This window comes from Lepidochelys olivacea (assembly GCF_965140295.1).
Source record: "Lepidochelys olivacea isolate rLepOli2 genome assembly, chromosome: 8".
Taxonomy (NCBI): domain Eukaryota; kingdom Metazoa; phylum Chordata; order Testudines; family Cheloniidae; genus Lepidochelys; species Lepidochelys olivacea.
In genome coordinates, this window is record NC_140418.1 from 48,620,549 (window position 1) to 48,643,057 (window position 22,509).

General features: G+C 46.4%; 1 protein-coding gene across 1 annotated transcript in view; it reads right to left on the minus strand.

Annotated features, from left to right (window-relative positions):
• Positions 1 to 22,509, minus strand: part of ADCY10 (adenylate cyclase 10) — a gene marked incomplete at its 5' end in the record, with an annotated part of 75,772 nt that overhangs the window by 19,320 nt on the left and 33,943 nt on the right. Inside the window, 9 exons of the mRNA XM_084637987.1 lie at positions 823 to 1,054; positions 5,869 to 5,926; positions 7,237 to 7,317; positions 9,210 to 9,566; positions 10,806 to 11,087; positions 14,426 to 14,551; positions 16,362 to 16,498; positions 21,216 to 21,499; positions 22,248 to 22,334. Coding sequence (XP_084494113.1) covers positions 823 to 1,054; positions 5,869 to 5,926; positions 7,237 to 7,317; positions 9,210 to 9,566; positions 10,806 to 11,087; positions 14,426 to 14,551; positions 16,362 to 16,498; positions 21,216 to 21,499; positions 22,248 to 22,334 — 1,644 coding nt within the window. The remainder of the gene's footprint in view (positions 1 to 822; positions 1,055 to 5,868; positions 5,927 to 7,236; positions 7,318 to 9,209; positions 9,567 to 10,805; positions 11,088 to 14,425; positions 14,552 to 16,361; positions 16,499 to 21,215; positions 21,500 to 22,247; positions 22,335 to 22,509) is intronic.

Here is a 22,509-nt window from a genome sequence, read left to right on the forward strand (position 1 = left end):
TGAAACCGCCTTGAGGTCAATGGGTGTTAGAGCCGGCCTTCACTCCAGACAAATGTATAAGGCACTCAGCTCTTTTCTGGAACAGACAGCTAAAGCAATAGGAGCCTCCCCCCAAAACACAGGCCACAGGCAAAGCTGGAGCAGGAGTTGATCCATGTGACCTAAGAGGTTTCCTGGGAGTCTGATAACAAACACAGGGCTGGGGATTGACTGGATTGCACAGGCGTGTGTGGGTGTGAGAAATACCACAGAAAGACCCAGAGAAGTCAGAAGAAAGCCAAGGACAGCCACAGAAGGACTTGTAGCATGACCCAGAGAAAAAGGTGAGAGAGAGAGCATTTGGGCACAGTGCTGTCTGGAAAGAAGCTTGGATCTGTGAGCAATTAACTGTCTCCAGCTGTTTGAGTCCTACAGTGTTCAGGGAAACAGAACTTTATGTACATTCCTTGTAAATAAAGAGGATTGCATCAATGACATGCCTGACTCAGTTTCTCCTTCTAATAGAAACAACCCACAGGATCCCAAATTTTGACTAAAAGCTCAGGTCAAAAGGGGTAATAATATTAAACCGGATGTATGCTTGTAATCTCCCATGTGCTATGTCTGTGACATTAAAATCCTGCGCCACAGCTCAGGGTCTCTAACAAAGTAGGAAGGAGAGACAAGGAAAATGTAGGGCCTAACACCACCATTCTGAAAGAATCAAAGAACATGTGTTCCTAGATGAAATCTGGGACAGCCTGTTAATATGGAGAGAAGTAAGAGGGAAACCAAGGGAGAGGACATGAACTCGCATGGGATCAAGGGAGCAAAGCAGCTCACCATGTAGTTGTTTGACAGATGTAAGTAAGCTGCTGCACACTCCAACAAGTAATACAAGGCTCTGGCGTATTCGCCCATCGCCATGCAGTGCCGGGCCAGGGGCACAAAGACAGACTCCACGATCTCTTCACATTTGCAGGATCCCAAGCGCCTGATCTTCTCCTGGTCCCTGTCGGAATGCTGAATGATCTCGTCCAGCCTCTCCAGAAACTCCTTCTCTATCTCTTCAGCTCTGGCCGGAGACAAGATGGCAGAGAAGGGGCAGGATTCCCCTGTCACAAGGCTTTCTTGTGTGTCCGCGTGCGCAGGGTTCGGTAGAATTCACAGTTCTAATTCCCTGGTGCTGTTTTTATGTTGTTCTCGTGACCCAGGGAATGGTGCTCTCTGTCCCTAAACTCCTAGCCCCTCCTGGGCCTTTACGGCACAATTCTAGAGGAAGACTATGGTATTCCTTTATGCAGGGCAAGTTTAAGGCAATCTGCAGCTCTTGGCACACCCCCACATGAGGTCTTGTGGCCACTAGAGGGTGGACATGTGGCAATTCTCTCCCACCACCATCTCCAACAGGCACAGCAGAGCCCCCCTTCTCCCTGGGCCATGCCCTCTCTGCTGTGGGGTGGGCTCAAGCAGCTTCCTCCCTAGCTACAGTGGCTGCTGCTCCCCTTCAGACTCAGGCAGACATCACATCCCTGCATCAGTTACTCTCTCTTCTGTTTTTTCAAGTTATTTTTTGCAAGGGCTGGAAACAGACTTCTTAAAAATGAAAGCTGAGATGCAGACATCATTGCAGGATTCCTGGAGGGAGCCCAGGCCCACAGCACAAGCCTGTGATGTTAGCCAGCCCTGGCACCCTGTGCTTTTGGCCAGGATGCAGGCAGCCCTTTCTCTGCCTTGCTTGAGAAGACAGAACTCCATCGCCTCTGACAGCACCAGCACCTAATCCCTCCTAAAAAGAACAACCAAAACCATTTCAGCTTGGAAATCTTCCTGTTTCTTAACATGCCAGAGAGAAAGCGGAGCACAAAAGTTGGCTAAAATGTACCTGACTGAACAGTGGCTCTACAAAAGAACTTTGTAAGCAGGCCTGAGTACCTTACCTTGGATAGAAAAGAAATGTGACCTAAAAGCTTGCTTAATCTGTATCTCCTGCCCTTGGCTCATGTGCAGCAGGACTGTGAACCACAGATGGCCCAGACAGTATGGAGCTTTCATGACTATCTGTCTTTCCCGAGCAGGATCTTGAAAATGTGAATTGAGTGTAAACAGATGGAGAGATGCCTGCCTGAGTCTGCAGAGAGCCTGAAACAATCATTCTGAGAGTGTGTTCTACCGTATCCACCTCAAACAGGGCTCCATCGACTCTGCTCTTCATGGCTGTGCAAGTTGCCATTTTTCCAGGATGCCACAGAAACCACCATTTCTGCCATGGAATTCACTGTTTTGCTGCATTCAGGCACTCACCGTTTTATCTTCCTGACCTACCAGGACCTGTCTGCAGCTACCTCTTGCTCTGTAGATTTCCCCACAACAGAGAGTTATTTCAGTGCACGCTCCCTGCACTGTTCCATGGAGCCAGGGACTGGGGAAAGTGCCAACTCCATGGAACAGCACAGGCTGGTGAGCTAAGCAGGCTGGAGAATGGTACAACAGCCAACGTCTGAGAAGATGAGCCACTAAGCCAGCTCCCAGCTTCCCACTTCCCTGGCATCCATGGGGGAAGAGGGCTCTGAGCCAGGCTGGGGCAGGAGCTAAGGTTTGGGGTGTGGAGCAAGGCCACCCAGAGGGTGTAATGAAAAATCCATTCTTGGACTGTTGAAAATAAACAAATTCTACTGCAAGAATGTTTAGCTATGAGCCACAGGGGGATAGGAAGGAGAGCGAGTGGGAATGAAAGGCATTTCTCAGAGAGAGAGAGAGAAAGAGAGAGAGAGAGTAAATTAATGCTGCTGTAGAATGTAGGATTCCCATTTTGCCATGGAATACATGGGGCCCTGACAGTAGGGATGTTCCATTCTAAGAGAATCCCTCACACCCTCCAAACTCCCAGTCTCCGTGGGTATCTCGCAACCCATCAAATAATGTCTTCCCCCACAGGTAGCAGCCAAACCCATATATTCCACTCACAACCTCTGGAGCCCCTAGGAATCTATTTCTTTGTAAAGTGGTCTGGTGAATGAAGACCTTGCTCCCGTACTTAAGATTTTCCTCTGGCAACATCTTGTGTTTCTTTAGTGCCTTTAGAGTCTCTGGAAAGAAAATCAACCATGGGGTTCAATGCAACATCATATGTCCTGGAATAAGAGCCGCTTTTTACCATTCTCTAGCACTAAGATAATGAGATGAAATTCCATAACATAGGGAATGTCTTCACTGCAGACTTAGCGTGTGACATACCAGGCCAGGAAACTCCAAAGGCCACAGTTAATGGGAAGAATCCCACCCACCCAAAAATCCTCCAAAAGCTGACGGCTTAAAGAGGAGAAACACCCACTACTCCCAAAAATGTTCTTTATGGTCCAGATCTTCAGCTGGAGTAAATCAGCACAGCTCCATTGATGTCAGCACAGCTACACCCACTTACACCAGTATATGATCTAACCCAGTGGTTTTCAACCTATTTACCATTGTGGGCCGCATATGTGGCCCACAACGTGTTATGTGGGCTGCATCCAATACTACCTCTATGACCCTGAGGATGTCACATGGGCCGCAGCTCTGTGCTGACTGGGCCACAAGCAGCCCGTGGGCAGCAGGTTGAGAACCACTGGGTGGGGGTTTTTGCCCAAACCTGTTAGTCCATAGTGCACTTCATCAAACTGTTAAAGGTTCTTTTCAGTGCAGCATTTTAGGCTTTGGCTACACTAGCACTTTTGTTGGCAAAACTTTTGTTGGTCAGGGTGTGTGTGAAAAAACACACCCTGACTGACATAAGTTTCACCAACAAAGCGCCAGTGTGGACATGGCTACGTCAGTGGGAAAGCGTCTCCTGCCGACATAGTTACCGCTGCTTCTTGGGGGTGGTTTAAATATGCAGACGGGAGAGCTCTCTCCCGCCGGCATAGAGCGGCTACACATGAGACCTTACAGATTGCCGCTATATGGTCCATAGTGTAGACATAGCCTTAGTTAGTCAGAAGGAAGGAGGAGAAATTCAGTTCCCTCTAGCCACCTTTTTTGTTTGTTGCTTTCTTTTAAACAATATTTTTCATTCCTGAATTTTTCAGGCTAATATATGATGCTGAGGAGCCAAATTCTGTTCTCTGTTACAAAGATGCAACCCCCATTGAAATCAGTGGAAGTCCAATATCTAATAAATCTGTGATTTGAGCTAGACAAGCACAGTTCTGTTTGAGTTAGAAGCTGTTACAGTCAAGCATGGATTTGGTCTTCAATTTCTCATTGCTGCACTGACTGAGTCTAAAAAGAACCCCTGGCTGATCTGTTACATTCCAGGAAGATAAGCTTGAATTTACCTTTCTCAGTGTCTTGTGGAAGTAATAACTCTAACTTCTTGGAGACAGTAGAAGTAGTGATGTCTGAAATTCAGAGAACAAGGGAGAAGGCATATCTAAGGGTGCCTGCCACACACATCCTTTGTTCAAGACAAATGGTTCTGGTACATGCTGCCTACATACAGAAGAATCTTTACCGGCATTGGGGATCTGGAAAATTTCAGGAGATGGTTGTCTGGACACAGAGATCCTAGTCAAGGGTGCACCTGCTCAACATGAAAAAGAATCAAAGAATAAAGTTCCTCTGAAAAGCCATCTTAGAGTCATCACCTGCCTCTGCTTATTGGAAAGAGAGTGTGATGAGCTTTCATCGCAACCCCGCCTGCAGTCTGCAGATGAGAAAGCGAGTGCTGCATCTATGAAAGTGACTACCATCCCAATAGACTTGCCATTGGGCATTAGCCATTTTCTGTTGTACTCTTTTGTACATGATGACTTGAACACTCCATTCATTTCTTTCTGCAAAAGGACCACAACCAGCTAGTATGACTGTCTTTTGTATGTCATGTCAAACTCAGATACTGACCATTCATGGTCATGAAAGATTTCATAGCACTTTTCTCAAAAGTTAGAGATGGCAACCTTGTTGTCCTGGCCTAATCTATTTGTGGAAATGTACATTTGGCTCCATAAACACCTTTCGAAGTGTCATTTGAAATAGTTATTCCTTCCCTCCTACTCCTTAAAACACCCTGTTGGGTAATGTTGCTGACACAGAGTAGTTGCAGTACTCCACCCCAGAGATGGCTGTATTTCATTGGTGGGTGAGTAATCCATGTTTAAATAAACTGTAAAACATGATGCCATTGAAAGACACTGTATAAATACTGTAGGAAGTTTGATTGTATTTTCAGTTCTCTGTTTGGCCCTGTTTTATTCCCACAATAAGCGTAATGCCCCTACTCCATTTGTTACATTCTTAGACCTGGTGTGATGAACAGCTCAGTGGTGTAGGGGAGAATATATAGAGAGAGAGAGGTTTAATTATTATCACAAAACACTACCACACACGGTACCTCTAATCCACCTAACTCATTTCATTACGAACTAAATGCCCAGTTCTTTCGCAGAGTCTGTGCAAGCTGTACATTCTCATACATTAACATACTAGGTCAAATTCACTTCAGTCCAACTCCACTGAAGTAGGCTTACTCTTCTCTTTAATTATTTTGCAATAGGTTTGTGACATATTGCACATATTTTCCTACTCATACTGTGAACAGCAGCGTTCTTTAGAGAGAGCCAATGTTTCAACATTCAGACTGTCTGAACAGAAGCAGGCAGAAAGGAATGACCCAAATTGGAACTTGATCAGAACACCTGGGCTTGGATCCTTCTTGTTGCCTCACTTGCTGTAGGATCTTACAGAGCTCAATTTTACATTTCATCTGAACAGTGGGAAGTCTTCAGCCGGGCAACACTCCCTAGCACCATGGTAGGGCACTAGGTCAGTACTGACTCAGGGGACTAGGCCTCAAAGGTATTTAGGCACCGAGCTTCCATTGAAATCAATGGGAGTTAGATGCGTAAATACCTTTGAGGAGCTGGGCCATAGTCAATTGCTCCCTGTGATGGGGCTTTCTCCCCATCACCTGCAAGGCAAGGGAAAGAACCCCAATTAGGGATAGCTCAGTGGTTTGAGCATTGGCCTGCTAAACCCAGGGTTGTCAGTTCAATCCTTGAGGGGGCCATTTAGGGATCTGGGGCAAAAATTGGGGATTGGCCCTGCTTTGAGCAGGGGGTTGGACTAGATGATCTCCTGAGGTCCCTTCCAACCCTGATATTCTATGATTCTATGATTTAGTCATATTCCACACTTAAGGAGTGATTAACTAATTGCCTCCTGGCCAGAGGAAATGGAGCAAGGCATTTTAAATAGACAGAGGGTGCTCAGGTGGGGACAGACTACAGAGCACACAGGTTTCTGATGGAGCAAAGCCTTGGAAGCGGATTTAACAGACAGGAAACACCAGAGGAAGAACTCTAAAGGAGCGAGTTAGGCCCCTGCAGGAGAAGCCCTGAGGGAGGGCCAGCCAGGGAACTACAGTGGACCCTGGGGCTGCAAAAGAGGTATTAGTTTGGTGATCTGATTGGACTTTCATTTGGACTTCATGTTATCCCTGAAAGGGGTTTAAATTTCCATGTGCCTTGGCCTTATGGCCATGCCACAGCACACCCAGAAGGGGCAAAGAGGAAGCCTGAGAAAGGCCACTGAAGGGCAGAAAATGAGCCCAGTAGGTGAGGCCAGAGACAAGGACCCTGTGCAAGGCAGCATGAGGGGTGCCCACAAAGTGAGGATGTGCTACTAGTACTACGCTGCCCCTGAATCCTTCTCCGCTCTCCATATCAGTGGTTCCCAAACTTGTTCCGCTGCTTGTGCAGGGAAAACCCTTGGTGGGCCGGGACGGTTTGTTTACCTGCCACGTCCTCAGGTTCAGCCAATCGCGGCTCCCAGTGGCTGCAGTTTGATGCTCCAGGCCAATGGGAGCTGCTGGAAGAGGCAGCCAGTATGTTCCTCGGCCCACACCGCTTCCAGCAGCTTCCATTGGCCTGGAGCAGCGAACCACAGCCATTGGGAGCCATGATGGGCCAAACCTGCAGACGCGGCAGGAAAACAAACCGGCCCAGCCAGGCCCAGCCGGGGCTTTCCCTGCACAAGCGGTGGAACAAGTTTGGGAACCACTGCTCCATACCAATTCTTTACCTACCTCTTTTGTTTTCTTTTTTGTGCTCTCTCTCTCTCATACCTTCACCCAAATTATTTCACTCAATCTCTCTCCCTTATCAGCCACAATCCCTTTTCATCCCTCTTTCTCTCCACAGCTCCCTGGGTTTTAGCGTGGTGGTCTCGCCTCGCTCCCTCCAGGTTACTGTGAATTCTGTATCCGATGGGGCATTTTACCTTCACTTGTCCTCTGGACACTTTCAGGGGAGCATATAGTGGCTAGGGAAGCCTCAGCTGTCACAGCTTTTCGCTCCATCCCTGCCAAATCGGAGGGAGAAACAGACGTTAATAAAGAGCTGTAGAACAACTCCTCATCGCTATCCGCATGGTAGTGGCCAGCAGAAGCCAGTGGGCCATTGTGCTAGGTGCTATATTGACTCAGAATACAAAGATGGTCCCTCTCCAAAAGCACTTACCCTCTGTCTTTTAAATGTTTAGATTGTAAGTTCTGTCCTCAGTTAGACCCACTCAACCCCACCGACTGCCCATGGGTAGGGCCCTACCAAATTCACAGCCGTGAACAACGCCTCACGGACCGTGAAATCTGGTCTCCCGCATGAAATCTGGTCTTCTGTATAGTATAGGGTAAAAGTACACAAATTTTACAGGGGAGACCAACATTTCTTAAACTAGGCGTCCCAACCCAAAAGAGGGCTGTGGGGGGGGGTCACAGTATTGCCACCCTTACTTCTGCCTTGCCTTCAGAGCTGGGTGGTCGGAGAGCAGCAGCTGCTGGCCAGGTACCCAGCTCTGAAGGCAGTGTCCCACCAGCACCAGCGCAGAAGTAAGGGTGGCAATACTGCGACCCCCCCGCTAGAATAACCTTGTGACTCCTACACAACCCCCTTTTGGGTCAGGACCCTTGCAGTTACAACACCATGAAATTTCAGATTTAAATATCTGAAATCATGAAATTAATGATTTTTAAAATCTCATGACCATAAAATTGACCAAAATGGACCGTGAATTTGGTAGGGCCCTACTGGTAGGAGTTACACAGCCAAGGCCCGCTGTGCTCTGTGAAACAACTGTTATTTATTATTTGATTGGCATAGTGCACAGGAGACCCAGTCACAGATCAGGACCCCACTGTGCTAGGGGCTGTACAAGCACAGAACAAAAGGTCCCTGCCTCAAAGAGCTTGCAGTGGACCAAATCCTGCAGCAGACCAAATCCTGCACCAGAACTCCTAAATTCTACCAACAGGATGAATTCCTTGGAAAATTCTATGGCTGCTGAAACAGAGTCCACAGGGCCCTGATTAAGATGAATGGGACACGTCACACCTCTCACAGCCATTTTTCCTCAAAGCCATTGTTTCAGGCTCTCTGCAGACTCAGGCAGGTGATACTGCATCTGTTTCCATTTTCTCCACCATCATAAAGCCTATAAACACATCTGTTCCAACAGAAGAGCTCAGATTATGAAGAACAGTTCTGGGGCAAGGACACAGTTCCCCAGCAAACCCTGCAGCCATGGAAGTGTGGAGTACTCTAGGCCCTGTGTCTAGGTGTAGCTGAAGGCCGAATTTGGCCCAGCCCAGGTATCCCCTTCACATATCATCAGCCCAGCTAACATAGCCTCCTTCCCTGCACACAATCCTTCCATTCCACACCTATGCCTGCTTCCCACTACTCCTTCACAGCCCCATGCTGCCCCCACCACAGCCCTGGACTTTCCCCTACCCTTCAGCTCCTGACACCAGACCTAAAGGCTGAGCAGAAATGTGAGGGGGCATGGAAAGGTTACAGCATATGTGGGGCTTGAGGAGTAGAGTGGGGATATAGGGGAAAATAAGGGGATTGGGAGGGCATGGAAAGGGGGCCAGGATGCCTCTCCACATTTCCCCTAGGGCGGGAGGGGATATGGAGCAAACAGGACTACTGGAGGTGAAGGAGAAGGGAGAGAGGGACTTGGCAAAGGTGTCTGGTGCATCCCACCAGCTAGGAGCAGAAGAAGCCCAGAGGTACACTTAGTCACACCCTCCAGGCCCCAGGTCTCAGAGAACACTGAGGCTCAATACATGCCCGTGCAGATGCGTTGAGGACTGTGCATTGTCTGCATAGCCCTAGTCTCTGCAGCAGTGAGCAAAGCCCTCCCAGCAGCACGGTCCCTTGGGGAGCCCAGTAGAAACCGGGGCTTCCATTTACCTTCAAATGAGGGTGCCTGAAGATTTTTCAGGGTTGTATTAATGATCAGTGAGGCTGCTTCACTGAATGGGTATTCCTTGTGCTGCTCAGAAATGTCTTCCTGAGACTCAGTGTTCACCAAAATCATCTCCACGGTGTGGCGGTGAAATGAAATGAAGTCCCCTTCTCCGCAGCGTCTGCATTTGTGAGCCTGCCCTTCTAGATAGCTCACGCACTTGAGATGTAAGGCTTTCTTCTGGCTCTTCAGCCAGACCTCATAGGCCGCTTCCTGCAGCAGCGGTGTGCAGAACGCCATGATGCTGCATTGCATCACCAGCTGCTCTTGCTTGATTCGGTTATAAACAGAAGAGCGGATATCTGAAAGACAACGTGGATTTATCCATAAACTCTCAGCTAGGCCAGCTCTCATGCAGGGCTCTGTTTCTGCTGCAGCCACTGATGGAACTGTCCACGCTGAAGGTGTAACACTGTCCTGGGGAGTGGGTGGTAGGGATTAAACCCAGAACCATCAGATCTGAAAGCATGAGACATTACTGCCTGAGTTAAAAATTGCAGTCCTTAGCCACGGATGTAGTAGGCTTCTCAACCTCCACATTCGGGCCAGAGTTCCACACTACATGGATTATCACCACTTGGTTATACACCAGCAGACTCCGAAATAACCTCATCCACTTTAATTCACTCCTGTTGCTATTGTTGGTGCCAGACTTGCACTGAAATAACAAAAGATAGATATATGGTGATTTCTGTGCCAATCTGTGTGTAGACAAGCCCTTAGACACCATAGGGAGAGTTTGGTGGAATCTAGGTGAGGTAGGAGGAGAACAGAACAAAATAAATTCAGGGGTAAGACATATTAGCTCATACCAGCCCATTTTGACAGTACGTTAGGGGGTTTGGAATGACTATAATTTAGTGCTTTAAAGTATATGCTGCCACATCATGGTTATTATTATTTGTATTAAAATAACTCAACAGAGATCTCAACTGAGCTGAGGGTTACATTGTCCTGGGCACTGTATAAATGCATAATAAAAGATCATCCCTGCACCAATGAGTTTATAATCTACATACGAATCAGACAAAGTTGGGGATGGGAAACTGAAACACAGAGCCAGAAGTAGAGCTTAGGTTTCCTGTGTGTGTCAGGTCAGTTTCCTATCCCCTGCACCCAACTGTCTCTCTCTAGGTACCGCAGGAGTGACTTGAATGCATTTACAATAGCATTCCTAATGCTGCAACAGCTGAGTTTTTTGTATAGAATATTCCTTTATTTTTTTAAAGAAAAAAGGCATTGATGATTACCCTGAAACAGATGCTTCTCAGGAGTTTATTTCAAAGCGTGATGCGAGATTCTGTTGTGTAGGCTGTGACTGTCAGTAAATACATTTAAGATGCAAGCAAGTACTAAAGCTACAGGCAAAAAAAATCTAATGATCTGTACATTCCCTCCCTACTAGAAATAACCCTGCACTTTATGCATGTTAACAAGATGGATTCACACAGCACTCTGGAAAGATCACCAAGAACACAGACAAGGAGCAGTGGGATTTCAGCACACTCTGGTGCCCCCAGTCCCTGGCCAGCTCCACGTACCTGACTCTTGTCCAGTTGATCTGACCATCCCTTGGCAAACAAGTAACTCTATGGAGGGCATATCCTGTGATTGTGCATTCTGGGAGTCCTTTCTTTTATTAAAACACTTGAAGATGTGGGAATCCACCAGGGTTGCAAGCGTCTGGTTCATCTTCCTCTTGGTCCATTCAGGAAGGATGTGGAGCAGCAGCTCAGTCGTGAAAGTCAGCCCGATGATAGCCGCACACTTCACTACCATCTGCTCCGAAGGGCTCATGTTGTCTAACTCAGCCAGTGCAATGCCTACCGAAAACAAGTCATCCAGTAAATCATCACTTCTCCATGCTGGGTGCTCCTGAGACACCAAGACAGTAAGATTACAGTGGTTAGCTTTAGCGTTGGGGGTGAGAGGAGGATGGATGTCCTATCTGGATCCTGTCCTTTTTACCCTACAAATGAACTGACCTGAGTAAAGTCTGCTGCAGTATCCACGGTATACATCCGATGAAGTGAGCTGTAGCTCACGAAAGCTCATGCTCAAATAAATTGGTTAGTCTCTAAGGTGCCACAAGTACTCCTTTTCTTTTTGCGAATACAGACTAACACGGCTGTTACTCTGAAACCTGACCTGAGAAAGCCAACACCTCAATTATCTCATCTGGAAGCTGCCTTCACCAGCAACTACTGATAATGGCCAGTCATGGGGAATTCACCCACTGGATTTTTGACCATGACTTGATCCAGGATCCACCATAACTGCTCAGTAGCTTGAGTTGTAGAATTTATTAGGAGGGCTGTGTTTATATTAATTCTTAATAGTTTGTCGTTTAAATGAGTTTTAAAGCGGCTTCCCAGAACAGCATCAGGACTCTGCTGCGCCGAGCTAGAGTGCCGACTACTGGACTGGAAGCTTGGCATGACTCCAAGAGCAGACCAGCGTATTCAGGGATTAGACTGGGGCAAAAGGAGGGGAGAACCTTTTACAATACAAACGCCAGAAGAATGCCTGTTCAGCAGACTGTAGTAAGGCTGAGTAAGTGAGTGAGTGGCCTCCCTCCAAGCTGGAGAGCGAGGGACCACTACACTCCCCCTGGTGGGCAGAGCTAAATCTGCCATTCCCTCCCTCACCGGAAGTCCTGGGGCGGGACAGAAAGTATAAAAGGAGAACCCCAGAGCTCATTTGTGACTAGCAGGGCCGTCCTTATGCATAGAAGACTGCATAGGGCACCTGAAAATTTGGGGCACCACTGAGTCTTAGTGTCCACCCTCCTGCCTCTTCCTATCCCTGTTCTGACCCTTCCTGCAGGCTCCCACAGCTAGGTGCTGCAGCCTGGTGACTCTTACTCTGGAGGGGATCTAATAACTTAAAAGTGAAAAAGCCTGCCATCCCTGTTAGCACAACATTGAAACTGTTAAAGAGACATTCAAGTGCTAATGAAGCCATTTAACTGACATTTGCCAACCCCAAGGTATATACTGTCAGTTTCTGAATTTACTGATAAAAACAGTTGTGCATTACTGTAATATTTACTCAGAACATGTTAGTCTACAGGACCCTAGTTTAAAATTTTCTTTAAAAATATTTCATTCGTGAATTAGTGAAGATTATAAAATCACATCTCTAAAAATTCCTTGCATACATTTTTAGATGCACAATCATCTTTAGCCTTAAATGCTTGGATCTTCAGACATAGTTTTTTAAATAAATCCTTCAGAAGACCACCCTTATCTAAAATACACATTTTAATTTTAATTACTATAGTAAACAAAACTTGCTTCCAAAGTCTTCCTGTCCTTTCTGTCCATCCCCTTCTCCCTTCAAAGCCCAACCACCTTCCCACCCCTGTTGAAGAGAGCCCTTAAAGGGACAACACACCTTTCCTTTCAGATAGCTGGACAAAGAGTTTCCCTTTCTTTACTTCTGACTATATGATTAATTAGTTTTAAGAGAACTCTCCAGCAAAATCAGTACCTAGTAAGATATAAAAACCTTTGTTACGCCTAAAATCTTTGGAAACATATTTTTTAAAGTGGTAAAATTTCATAAACACGTCTATTGTTATGGAGATCACACAAAGTAAATTAGTGTTCCCTTTTTCTAAAAGCAATGAACATTATTATGAACACACTAAACCTCTGTGACTAATTAATTTAAAATAATGTCTTTGTTTCAGTGAGTTAAATATGTAGTAATCTGGAAGTATTACTTTATGAAGGCTTAAGAGTACATTTAAAATATTATCAGTATTTCTAAGCTGATTTTAAGAAAATGTAGAACAGAGAAGAGCTGCATCATGTATTCCATAATATTTGATATTGTATTCAGCAAGCCAGCTGACTCACCCTTACTACAAAGTTTTTGCAAATAAATCTCTGACAAACTTTAGGGCATATCAAAAAACCTGTGACGGACATTTTTTATTCCCAAGTTTAGTGCTTTTAATTAGGTACCGTCTGCATGTCCAGTCTTCACCATCTGGCATGCAGTGGAAAACATGCCCCATTTTCTTTAGAAAGAAATTGCAGAAGAGTGGTTTTTTCAAATGTGATTTGCTTCATTTGGTTTCAGAGATTTGGCTGGAAGGGGGTGAGCAGGATGGGGGAGGGAAGAGAGGAGGGAGACAGTGGGGAGAGGGCGGGGTCTGGGTGGAGTGGGGTGGGGCCTGGGGCGGAGCAGGGGTGGAGTGTGGGTGGGGCCACAGGCGGAAGAGGTGGGCTGGGGAGCTAGCCTCCCCAGGCGGCCGCTTCACCCACAGCCAATGACAGCAGGTAAGAGCAGACTGGCTCCTGCACACCGAGCGCACACTGCAGTCTCCTTAGGCAGGGGTTGTATTCGCAGAGCTGAATGCCCCGGCGCTGCACATTCTGCATGAGAGAGAGGGTACGGGGGTCTCTAGGGGGAACTGTGACTCTCAGCCGCTGTGAGGTGGGCCGTGGGGCTCGGTAGCCTTTGCTGCCTCGTCCATTCCCCCCCGCCTTTCCCCCCCAGGCAATGAGCCTGGGCTGCCGTCGGGCATAGGGGTACCAGTTTAATAATACTGCATAGGGCCCCATAAATCCTAAGGACGGCCCTGCAGACTAGGCCCTGAGTGGAGTTGTGCCCTGCGGTCGGAGGAGACAGACGAGAATCCCCAAAGACTCCCCACCACTGTTAGGGCCCTGGGCTAGGACCCGGTGGAGTAGGGTGAGCATAGGTCTCCCTATCCGCTGCTGCCAACCCCACCCCTGGGATGGCAATCTACCCACCTTAGGCCAGATGGTGTGCACTTGCCTGCTTTTGCTCTGCCCCAGTCAGGAGGCTGTAAGCCATAGACTGCCTGTGCTCTGCCCCCCACCCTCACCACCACCACCCCCCGAGGGCCAGAGCTTCCCCATAGACTATTGATTACTACCTGCCTGTAGTGAGGCAGAGTGGCCTCCATCCCCACTTGAAAGTGAGGGACCACAACACAGACTTCTTGCCTAATTGGAAGGTCTGGCCTATTCTGCAAAGCTCAGACTCGTCCTTCTCCGCTTTGCTCCAAAGTTCAGACCTGCGCTGTCTGCCGCATTCAAGCTCCCAGGCCCTCTTTAACTGCTGCCCTTAAGGAACAGAATCATTGTGTCCCCACTGGCTGGAGACATCAGGATCAGACCCTTACCTTTTAACGTAGGGGGCAGCATAATATTTTGCAACTTAACGTTCTGGCGAATGGTGCAAATGTACAAGTCATTGTCTAAGCTGGAAAGTGATTCTGTTTTGGAGGGGATGACCTTGATTGCATTGGCTGCATGGAGAGAAAGAGGAGAAAAAACAATTACAAGAACTCACATTTTAATTTGTTTGCTTTTTAAATATAACCAAAGCAAAACAATACTTGGCAAGATCTGATGGGAACAGCCTTTTAGCCATTTTGGTGTGAGAGTAAACTCTATCACCCCGCATGCAAAATGGGTTCCGTTGCATTTCTACTTAATCACAACGTTCCGAGGCCGGCTCTTCTGGGGGCCAAAGCTTTCGTGTTTGGTCCCTGCCCAAAGGGATCGCCTAGATTTTCCAGATTTATCAGATCAATGGCCCATCCAGGCCAGTATCCCAGCCCCACCAGCTGCTTAGAAGAAAGCCGTTAACACTTCTTCCCTTATGGAAATTTGGCACTAATATGTGGGGAAGTACCATCCTAATCCCAGGACGTAAATGGCTGGTTTATGGCCTGAAGAAGCTGGGCTGCTATTTTTCTCTTCCCACTTATTTATTTAGGAAGTTTTAAAAGGCTTACAAAATCATTGTCATGGAATTATCATCATTTTGTTTTTGATATTTACAACAGCTTTTATTTAAAGAAACATTATTCAGCAATATAATCATCAGATCTCTCTAACAGGGTGTGTTACCTTTTCACTACACAAGACGTTTTGTTTCTGGTGATTGTATTATTCTGATTACCCATTTATCAAGCCAGGCATGTCCATCAAATGTTAATAATAAAAAACATGGACAGATGTGCTGGGTTTGGTTTGGTTTTGAGGCAAATGTACTTTGTCTGAATATTGAACAACATATCTAAGAATCTATCCCCTACATTTCTCATATCTTAGCTAGTATAACTGCAAGTGATACTATTCCCATAAATATCAAAATCTTTTCGAAGATATTTGTCTCCATATTATCTTATATCAATTAGTCCACAGATTAACTGTGTGCTGAGTAGGAAAGTGTTTCCTTTAATGTTTTAAATATGTTGCTTTTTCATTTCACTGGATGGCAGCATAGTCTATTGTGGGAAACTATAACTATTCACTATTAGAGGGGTAGTACATAGCTGAAACCTTTTAAGGTTGCTAACAAATTGCATTATAACCCTCTTTTTCTGTGATTTATAGCTTTGTTAGGCATTAAGCTTTGGGACTGAAATTTTCCATGCTTGGTCTCTGCCTCAGATTGGTTTTTTTTTTTGAAAAGTTAAGATTTAAAATGGTTCCGCAGTTTTTTAATGTTAAAAAAAATGCATATTTCCCCCCTCCCCCAACACACACCTCCTTTTTGAGCAGCTTTAGTGTCCCAAAGATTTGGAGCTGGAATAGAAATTTGTCAGGGACAAATAGCATCCAAGGGTTTTAACTCAGTCCCATGCTTTAACCAGTCAACCTTACTCCCCTCCTGGAGCCAGGAATAGAACCCTGCCACCCAGCATTCTACTGCTGCCTAGCAAAGTGCTGCTCAATGTACACCTCTTACCCTCTGCTGCCTCCCCGACCCTAGTCTCTCCTCCTTTCCTAGCCTGCCCAGCTACCCTTTCCATTCCCCTCAGCATTGCCCCTTGCACGCTCCTTCCTTCCTGAATTCCAGCAACCAGTGCCAGGCTGACAAATGTTCCCAGAAAAGATGAGAACTGCCTGGGAGGGTGATACACTCTCCTGCGAACAGTATACAGTGGGCTGTGGCATTTAAGAACGTAAGAACGGCCATGCTGGGTAAGACCAAAGGTCCATCTAGTCCAGTATCCTGTCTTCCGACAGTGGCCATTGCCAGGTGCTTCAAAGGGAATGAACAGAGCAGATAATCAAGTGATGATGAATTAATGACAAGTAGCTTACTGAAAAGGATCTCCCACTCATCATCTACTTCCTCCTCCTCCTCCCACAGATGGAAGATGAGCATGTTGTTTAAATGGAGGTTCCGCAGCAGCTCCTCGCAGTAAAATGGGATGCCATGGCTTCTCTGTATCAAGAACCTAAAGAGAGGCAAAACTATCACTACCCATTAAAATAAAGGATTGCGATGCTCCTCAGGCGATGATGGGAATGGTAGCTACATAGACGCCATGGTGACAGGTGCCTTCACAACACCTAAGGTTGCAGTTGAAATGGACAAGGCTGCACCAAGTGTCCTGTATGCCTGCTATGTGGTAGATTGCAGGGCTGCTACAAGTACAGAGTGTAAACCGTACTGAAGATACAGAGTGTGTCGTGGGGTGAATGGGCATCAGGGCAGGGGGTCAGGCTCTTAGGAAAGCATCTCAATGTTCAAATGACAGTCAGGTGTAAATCAGCACTTAACGTAGCTATGGCCGTTTACAACAGCTGAGGATCTGGCCCCATGTTCTTTTTTAAATGTTACTAACAGCAACTAGATTACTAAAACTGGACCCATCCATGTCAAGCCTAAATATTCTCTGCTAACTCCTCACATCGGTGGCACCACCTTCCTGCAGAGTTCCAACCTGTCACAGCCAGCCTCTTCCTCAGACGCCTTCTTCCTTTCTCCCATAAAGCCCCATCAGTCACAGGAAAAGCTCCCTGGCAAAGTCCATCTAGTCCCCACCTTTTCCTTCTTCAAATCCCTCCTTAAAAGTCACTTCTGCCTTTATGCCTGCAAGACACTGCCAGCTCACATTGGCTAGGCCATCTGCGAGCCATAAGCACTGTTCATTTTGCTAAAATGTACTTGTTTGACTCTCACCCTTCCCATTCCCACACAACCATGCTCTTTGGCTACGTGTTGTAACATACAGTCTCAGTGTTTTTAGGGCAGGGACACTGGAGCCCTCATCCTGACTGGCACCCTTAGGCGTTACCATAATATAAATAAATGCCAAGATTTTCAAAAATGGGAGCTTAAAGTGAGGATCTTAAATCCACATTTGGGCACTTACATAAATTGCCTGATTTTTTCAAAAGTGCACCCAGCAGCTCCCATTGACTTCAACCATGCAACTTTAATTGTGTATATACACACTGATTCAATCTTTAATTAATTATTGTCCCCCACTCCCCCATGGGACTCCTTGCTTCAGTCAATGCACACAAGGGAATCTAGGATCCTATGGTTACACCAGTGTGGGGAGTCCTTGGAGTAATTTTAAGGGTTCCTTCTACATATCCAAACCAGGAGGAGGGTAAGGAGATTCGCTTAAGCACATACAGCAGTTAGGCATCTAACTTCCGGTTGCTCTTTTGAAAATCTCTCCATTTTATACCAGGCTTTTTGTTTGCAATGTTATAAACTGGTTTGGCCAATATCCATTGACCTGGTTGCTATGACATTTGCTGTCTCTCAGCCACTTGAACTGCAAAGATTCAACATGTCAGTAAAGCTTCCTATGGCACAATATCCCCCAAGTCCGCTCATTACCTGATGTTTCATCGATTCACAGATTCTGAGGTCAGAAGAAACCACTGTGATCAGCTAGTCGCACTGCCAGTGTAACACAGGACATAGAATTTCCCTGAAATAATTCCTGTTGGAACTAGAGCATCTCTTTTAGAAAAAAACATCCAGTGTTTTCGTACCATGCTTAGCTTTAGTATCTTAGAAAATATGGAAACAGTACTGGCATGCCCATCTGCATTACAGTAGTAAAATGGAAAAAACAATGATAACATTTTAAAATGCACTGTGCAGGGTTTTTTTAGTTGATTGCTTTTAGCTGAAGGCAGGTATCAAATAAGGCTTAATGCATTTTTTAGCCTTGCAATTTGAATAGGTGAAAGGGCAACCTGGAGATAGACATTAGCTAAGTCTATTTATAAAGCTGGAGATGGAAGCCTAGTACAGACTGGGTTTTACTTAAGCAAAAAGGGAACAGCTGATACAACCCTGAGGACTCTCGGCAGGTCACAAATGGGTATAGCAATAGGCAAAAAGAGTCTAAAACTGGAATGAGTTGCCCAAATTTGAGGTACTGGCAGCTGTGTTCAGCTGGCTGGAATAATGAAGACAGATGGGTGGGTAAGTCACCACCTGCCCCCTGTGGGACATGTTGAGAAGAGGTTGTAGGAGCCACTGGCACTAGATGGCTGGGGGGTTACTCCAGAAAGCCTATGCTTTACTGTGAGGATTTTACCTTTGTTTGTGGGCTCTGGGAATTACACTGAGGACATCCAGGCTTCACCCAGACTGGTGAGGACTTTGGGCCCCATCACGGGACCACTGGATCCCAGACTGCCTAGGGGATGGGAGACTGAAGATTTCTGTTGGTTTCTTCTCTCACCTGTCCCCGCTGCCTGATTCTGTGCTCCTCCTCAGCTACCATCCAACCAACTCTGAGGCCGACTGAACCACATTGCACCATCATGACAGGCCAAGACACCGTCTCAAGCTCTGCAAGCCAGACATGCCACCGCTGAACCTATCTGGAGCTGCCCTGCCTGCACTGATTCTTGGGACAACCCCAGACAAAAAACCGCATTTCCCCAGCCTTTGCTGCCACACCTTCCCTCCCCTCCTGTGCCAACCCCTTTGCCTAAAGAGCTGGAATAATCTCTGACCATGTTGACCTGAAATCCAGCAGCAAACGTAGCCTTTCTTTCCCTTCCCCAAAGGGGTGGACCCTTTAATATCACCAAAAATTCTGACCACCTTCTCAAGGACTCTAATAAACACTCCAGTCAGACTAGTCCCAATGCAGAGCCACTATCCTGTCACAGCTCAGAGAGCTCAGATTGTATTTTCCCTCTTTGCATTGAGTGACTGTGATATTATTGACATGAACTGTGACCATATAGATCATTGTTGCAACCAAGGTCCTATAGTTGCACCAAATCTTGTACAAAGGAAGTCGAGTAAAATGTCTATAGAAAGATTGTAATTTGCTGGTTATGATTATGCTGTCTGTATGTGTGCATCATTTTTGTATTTGAAGTTATGAATATTGGCTATGTACTTGTATCTCAATGTGTCTGATACTAAGTAGCCTCAGTGAAGCATTTGGTCAGCTTCTTGAGAAAGGACTATTCTCAGTAAGTGCCCAATCAAGAGACACTTAACTGACAATGGACTTTGGGAGACGCCAATCCATATCTGAGCTTTCCTGAGAACATTCAAACTAACATGTAAACAATGGTGTCAGCCTGCAAAAAGCTGAATAATTCATGGGCATGTGACTTTCCCAGGTGGTTACAAACTCCATCTTGTAGCTGTGACTTTGCACAGAAGAACAAAGGGGTTTCCGCCCACAAGAGAGGGAATATAAAAGGCCCCAGAAGCCCCTCTATTTTGTCTTCAGCTGGCTCAAGAGATGGCCTCTCCACCCCAAAGAGATGCCTGAAAGAAACTGGGACAAAGGCCTGTAACTATGGGGGTGTAAGTGATTGCTGGACCCAGGCCATAAACCACAATGTTGGTCTGAAAAGGATTGGGTCCAGACTAGGAAGGAGTCTAGTCTGTGAAAGAAGTTTATTGGGACATCTCTGAGAGTGAGATTTACCTGTATTCAGTTTCCTACTGTATTAGGCTTAGACTTGCTTGTTTTGTTTTATTTTGCTTGGTAACTTACTTTGTTCCACTTGTCATTATGTGGAACCACTTAAATCCTACTTTTTATACTTAATAAAACCACTTTTGCTTATTAATTAACCCAGAGTAAGTAATTAATACCTGGGGGAGCAAACAGCTGTGCATATTTCTTTATCAGTGTTATAGAGGGCAGACAATTTATGAGTTTACCCTGTATAAGCTTTATACAGAGTAAAACAGATTCATTTCGGGGTTGGATCCCATTGGGATCTGGGTTTCTGGGTGCTGGAGACAGGAGCATTTGCTAAGCCGTTTTCAGTTAAATCTGCAGCTTTGGGGGCATGGGTCAGACCCTGGGTCTGTGTTGCAGCAGATTAGCATATCTGGCTCAACAAGGCAGGGTTCTGAAGGTCAAAACTAGCAGAGAAAAGGGCTCAGAGGTAGTCTCAGCACATCAGGTGACAGTCGCAAGGGGGTCTCTGTGACCAAACCCATCACAGGAAGTAGCTGAAGGAATTTTGACAGGGCGGTTTCTGTACTAAGATGCACTCACACCTGACTGATGAATGGTGGGGCAGGAAACAAAGGTCAAGTTAACATCTTAGCCTTCTGTGCTCACCACTCTTCACCCAAACAGAGGGGATGGATGGTATCAGCTTAACTCCCTGCCTAGGGACCAAACTGATTGAGAGATCCCCTGAGCAACTGCCCTGAGATGTACTTGCAAGCCAGAACATTAGAAGGCAGTGACAAGCCAAGAACTCAATGTTAATAACAATAATACCTGGACTTTCTATGGTGCTTTTGTCAGTAGATCTCAAAGTACTTCACAAAGGAGTCAGTATAATCATCCTCATTTTACAGATGGGGAAACTGAGGCACAGAAAAATGACATGACCTGCCCAGGGTCACCCAGTAAGCCAGTGATAGAGCCAGGAATAAACCTCAGGCCTGCTGAGTCCCAATCCACTGCTCTAGTCACTAGGCTACAGTGAATCTTTGCCAAGCCACTAGAACAGCATACAGTTAGGGCCCACCATGTTTTACTAGGTGCTAGGCTATTGGGCTGTTTTGACCCTGCTTTCATGGACCCTACAGAGTCAGTCACTTGGCCATGAGCTATGTGGTTTCTCCTTTTCGGACCTGCTCCCCTCTGTTTTGTGGGAAAAGGTTGGTTTGCAGCTAAGAGCACAGAGCAGGTGCCTATCACTTACGTTTCTAGCTCCCGGGGGATGCTGACCACCCCAAGGTCCTGGCAGGCTTTTTGCAGGATCACAGAGGGCTTTAGCTCCTGCAGCTGAACGTAGATGGTTTTTGCATTGTTAATGATGCTTGCAGCAGAGACACAAGGCAGCCGTGCTTGGCAGCTGAAAGGAGCTAGAGACATGACCATAAACACTGGGATGCTGGAGAGCAAGTTGTCCAGAAATTCCCATGAGGCAGGATCAATGAAGTGGGCTTCATCAATGACAAAAATGAGAATGTCTTTCTCCACTGCCTAAAAAGGCAAAGAATCGCCTGAATAAGGTGTTGCTTCAGTTACGTATATCTTGCCTTCAGGCCAGGGCCCGGCGTGTCATACCCACAGCCCCGTGACTGCTACTCCAACCTATGGAGTGGAAGAGCAGCTGCAGCTCCTTTGTGTTGGTTAAATAAGATACTGGGGTCTGCATACACATGGATCCATGGCCCCTCCCATGGCCTGACCCCCGACTGCCTCTAACATGACTTTCTGTGCTGACTAGGGAGGAGACAAGGTCCAGAGCTTTCCTCCCAGCCAGCTCACCCCACCTCATTCATGCACCTGTAAGAGGGCTGTGTCCACGCACACCAGGGGCAATATCACCCAAGATGATTACACTCTTTTGGAAAAGGGGGTTATTTATGTTTTTCCACTCTGGGGGTGTAGTCAGTGCATTTTGGGAGGAGATCCACGCTTTGGGACAAAGCGTGAGCCAGTTTCATGGAGAATCCATCCCATAATCTGAATTTGAGAAGGGCCAGAAAGTGCACTCGGTGCTACAGAAAGACACAGTTCCTGCACTCTAACTGTAGGCATCACACAGTGAGCACAGATGACAGGAATTAGGATTGAGGCGTGATACAGAGGATAAGGACATAAGGAAAATGGCTGGGGTACACCATATTCCCAGCCTGCTAGCCAACTGCTCATTAGCAGAATCTGCAAGTCCAGTGCAGTCTGGGGAATCATTTCTCTCTGTTTCACAATGAAGAGAGTGGTTCACCTTCTGTAGTATTTTCACAAGAAATAGTTCCATCTCCTTTGTCCTTGTTTCATTGTCCATTTTGGAAACCTCGGCAGAGGTGGGAAACTAGTCAGAAAAAAATGAGAACAGTGAGCAGAAGAGGCAGCGTTCCTGTTCATAATATACACATTCATGGGAAAAGCCGTGATTGAAATGTCCAGCCTAGTGAGACACACACGTTCATCTCAGTGTCTATCCTTTTCACACAGGGATTGCATCATCTGGGCATGCATATGTGACT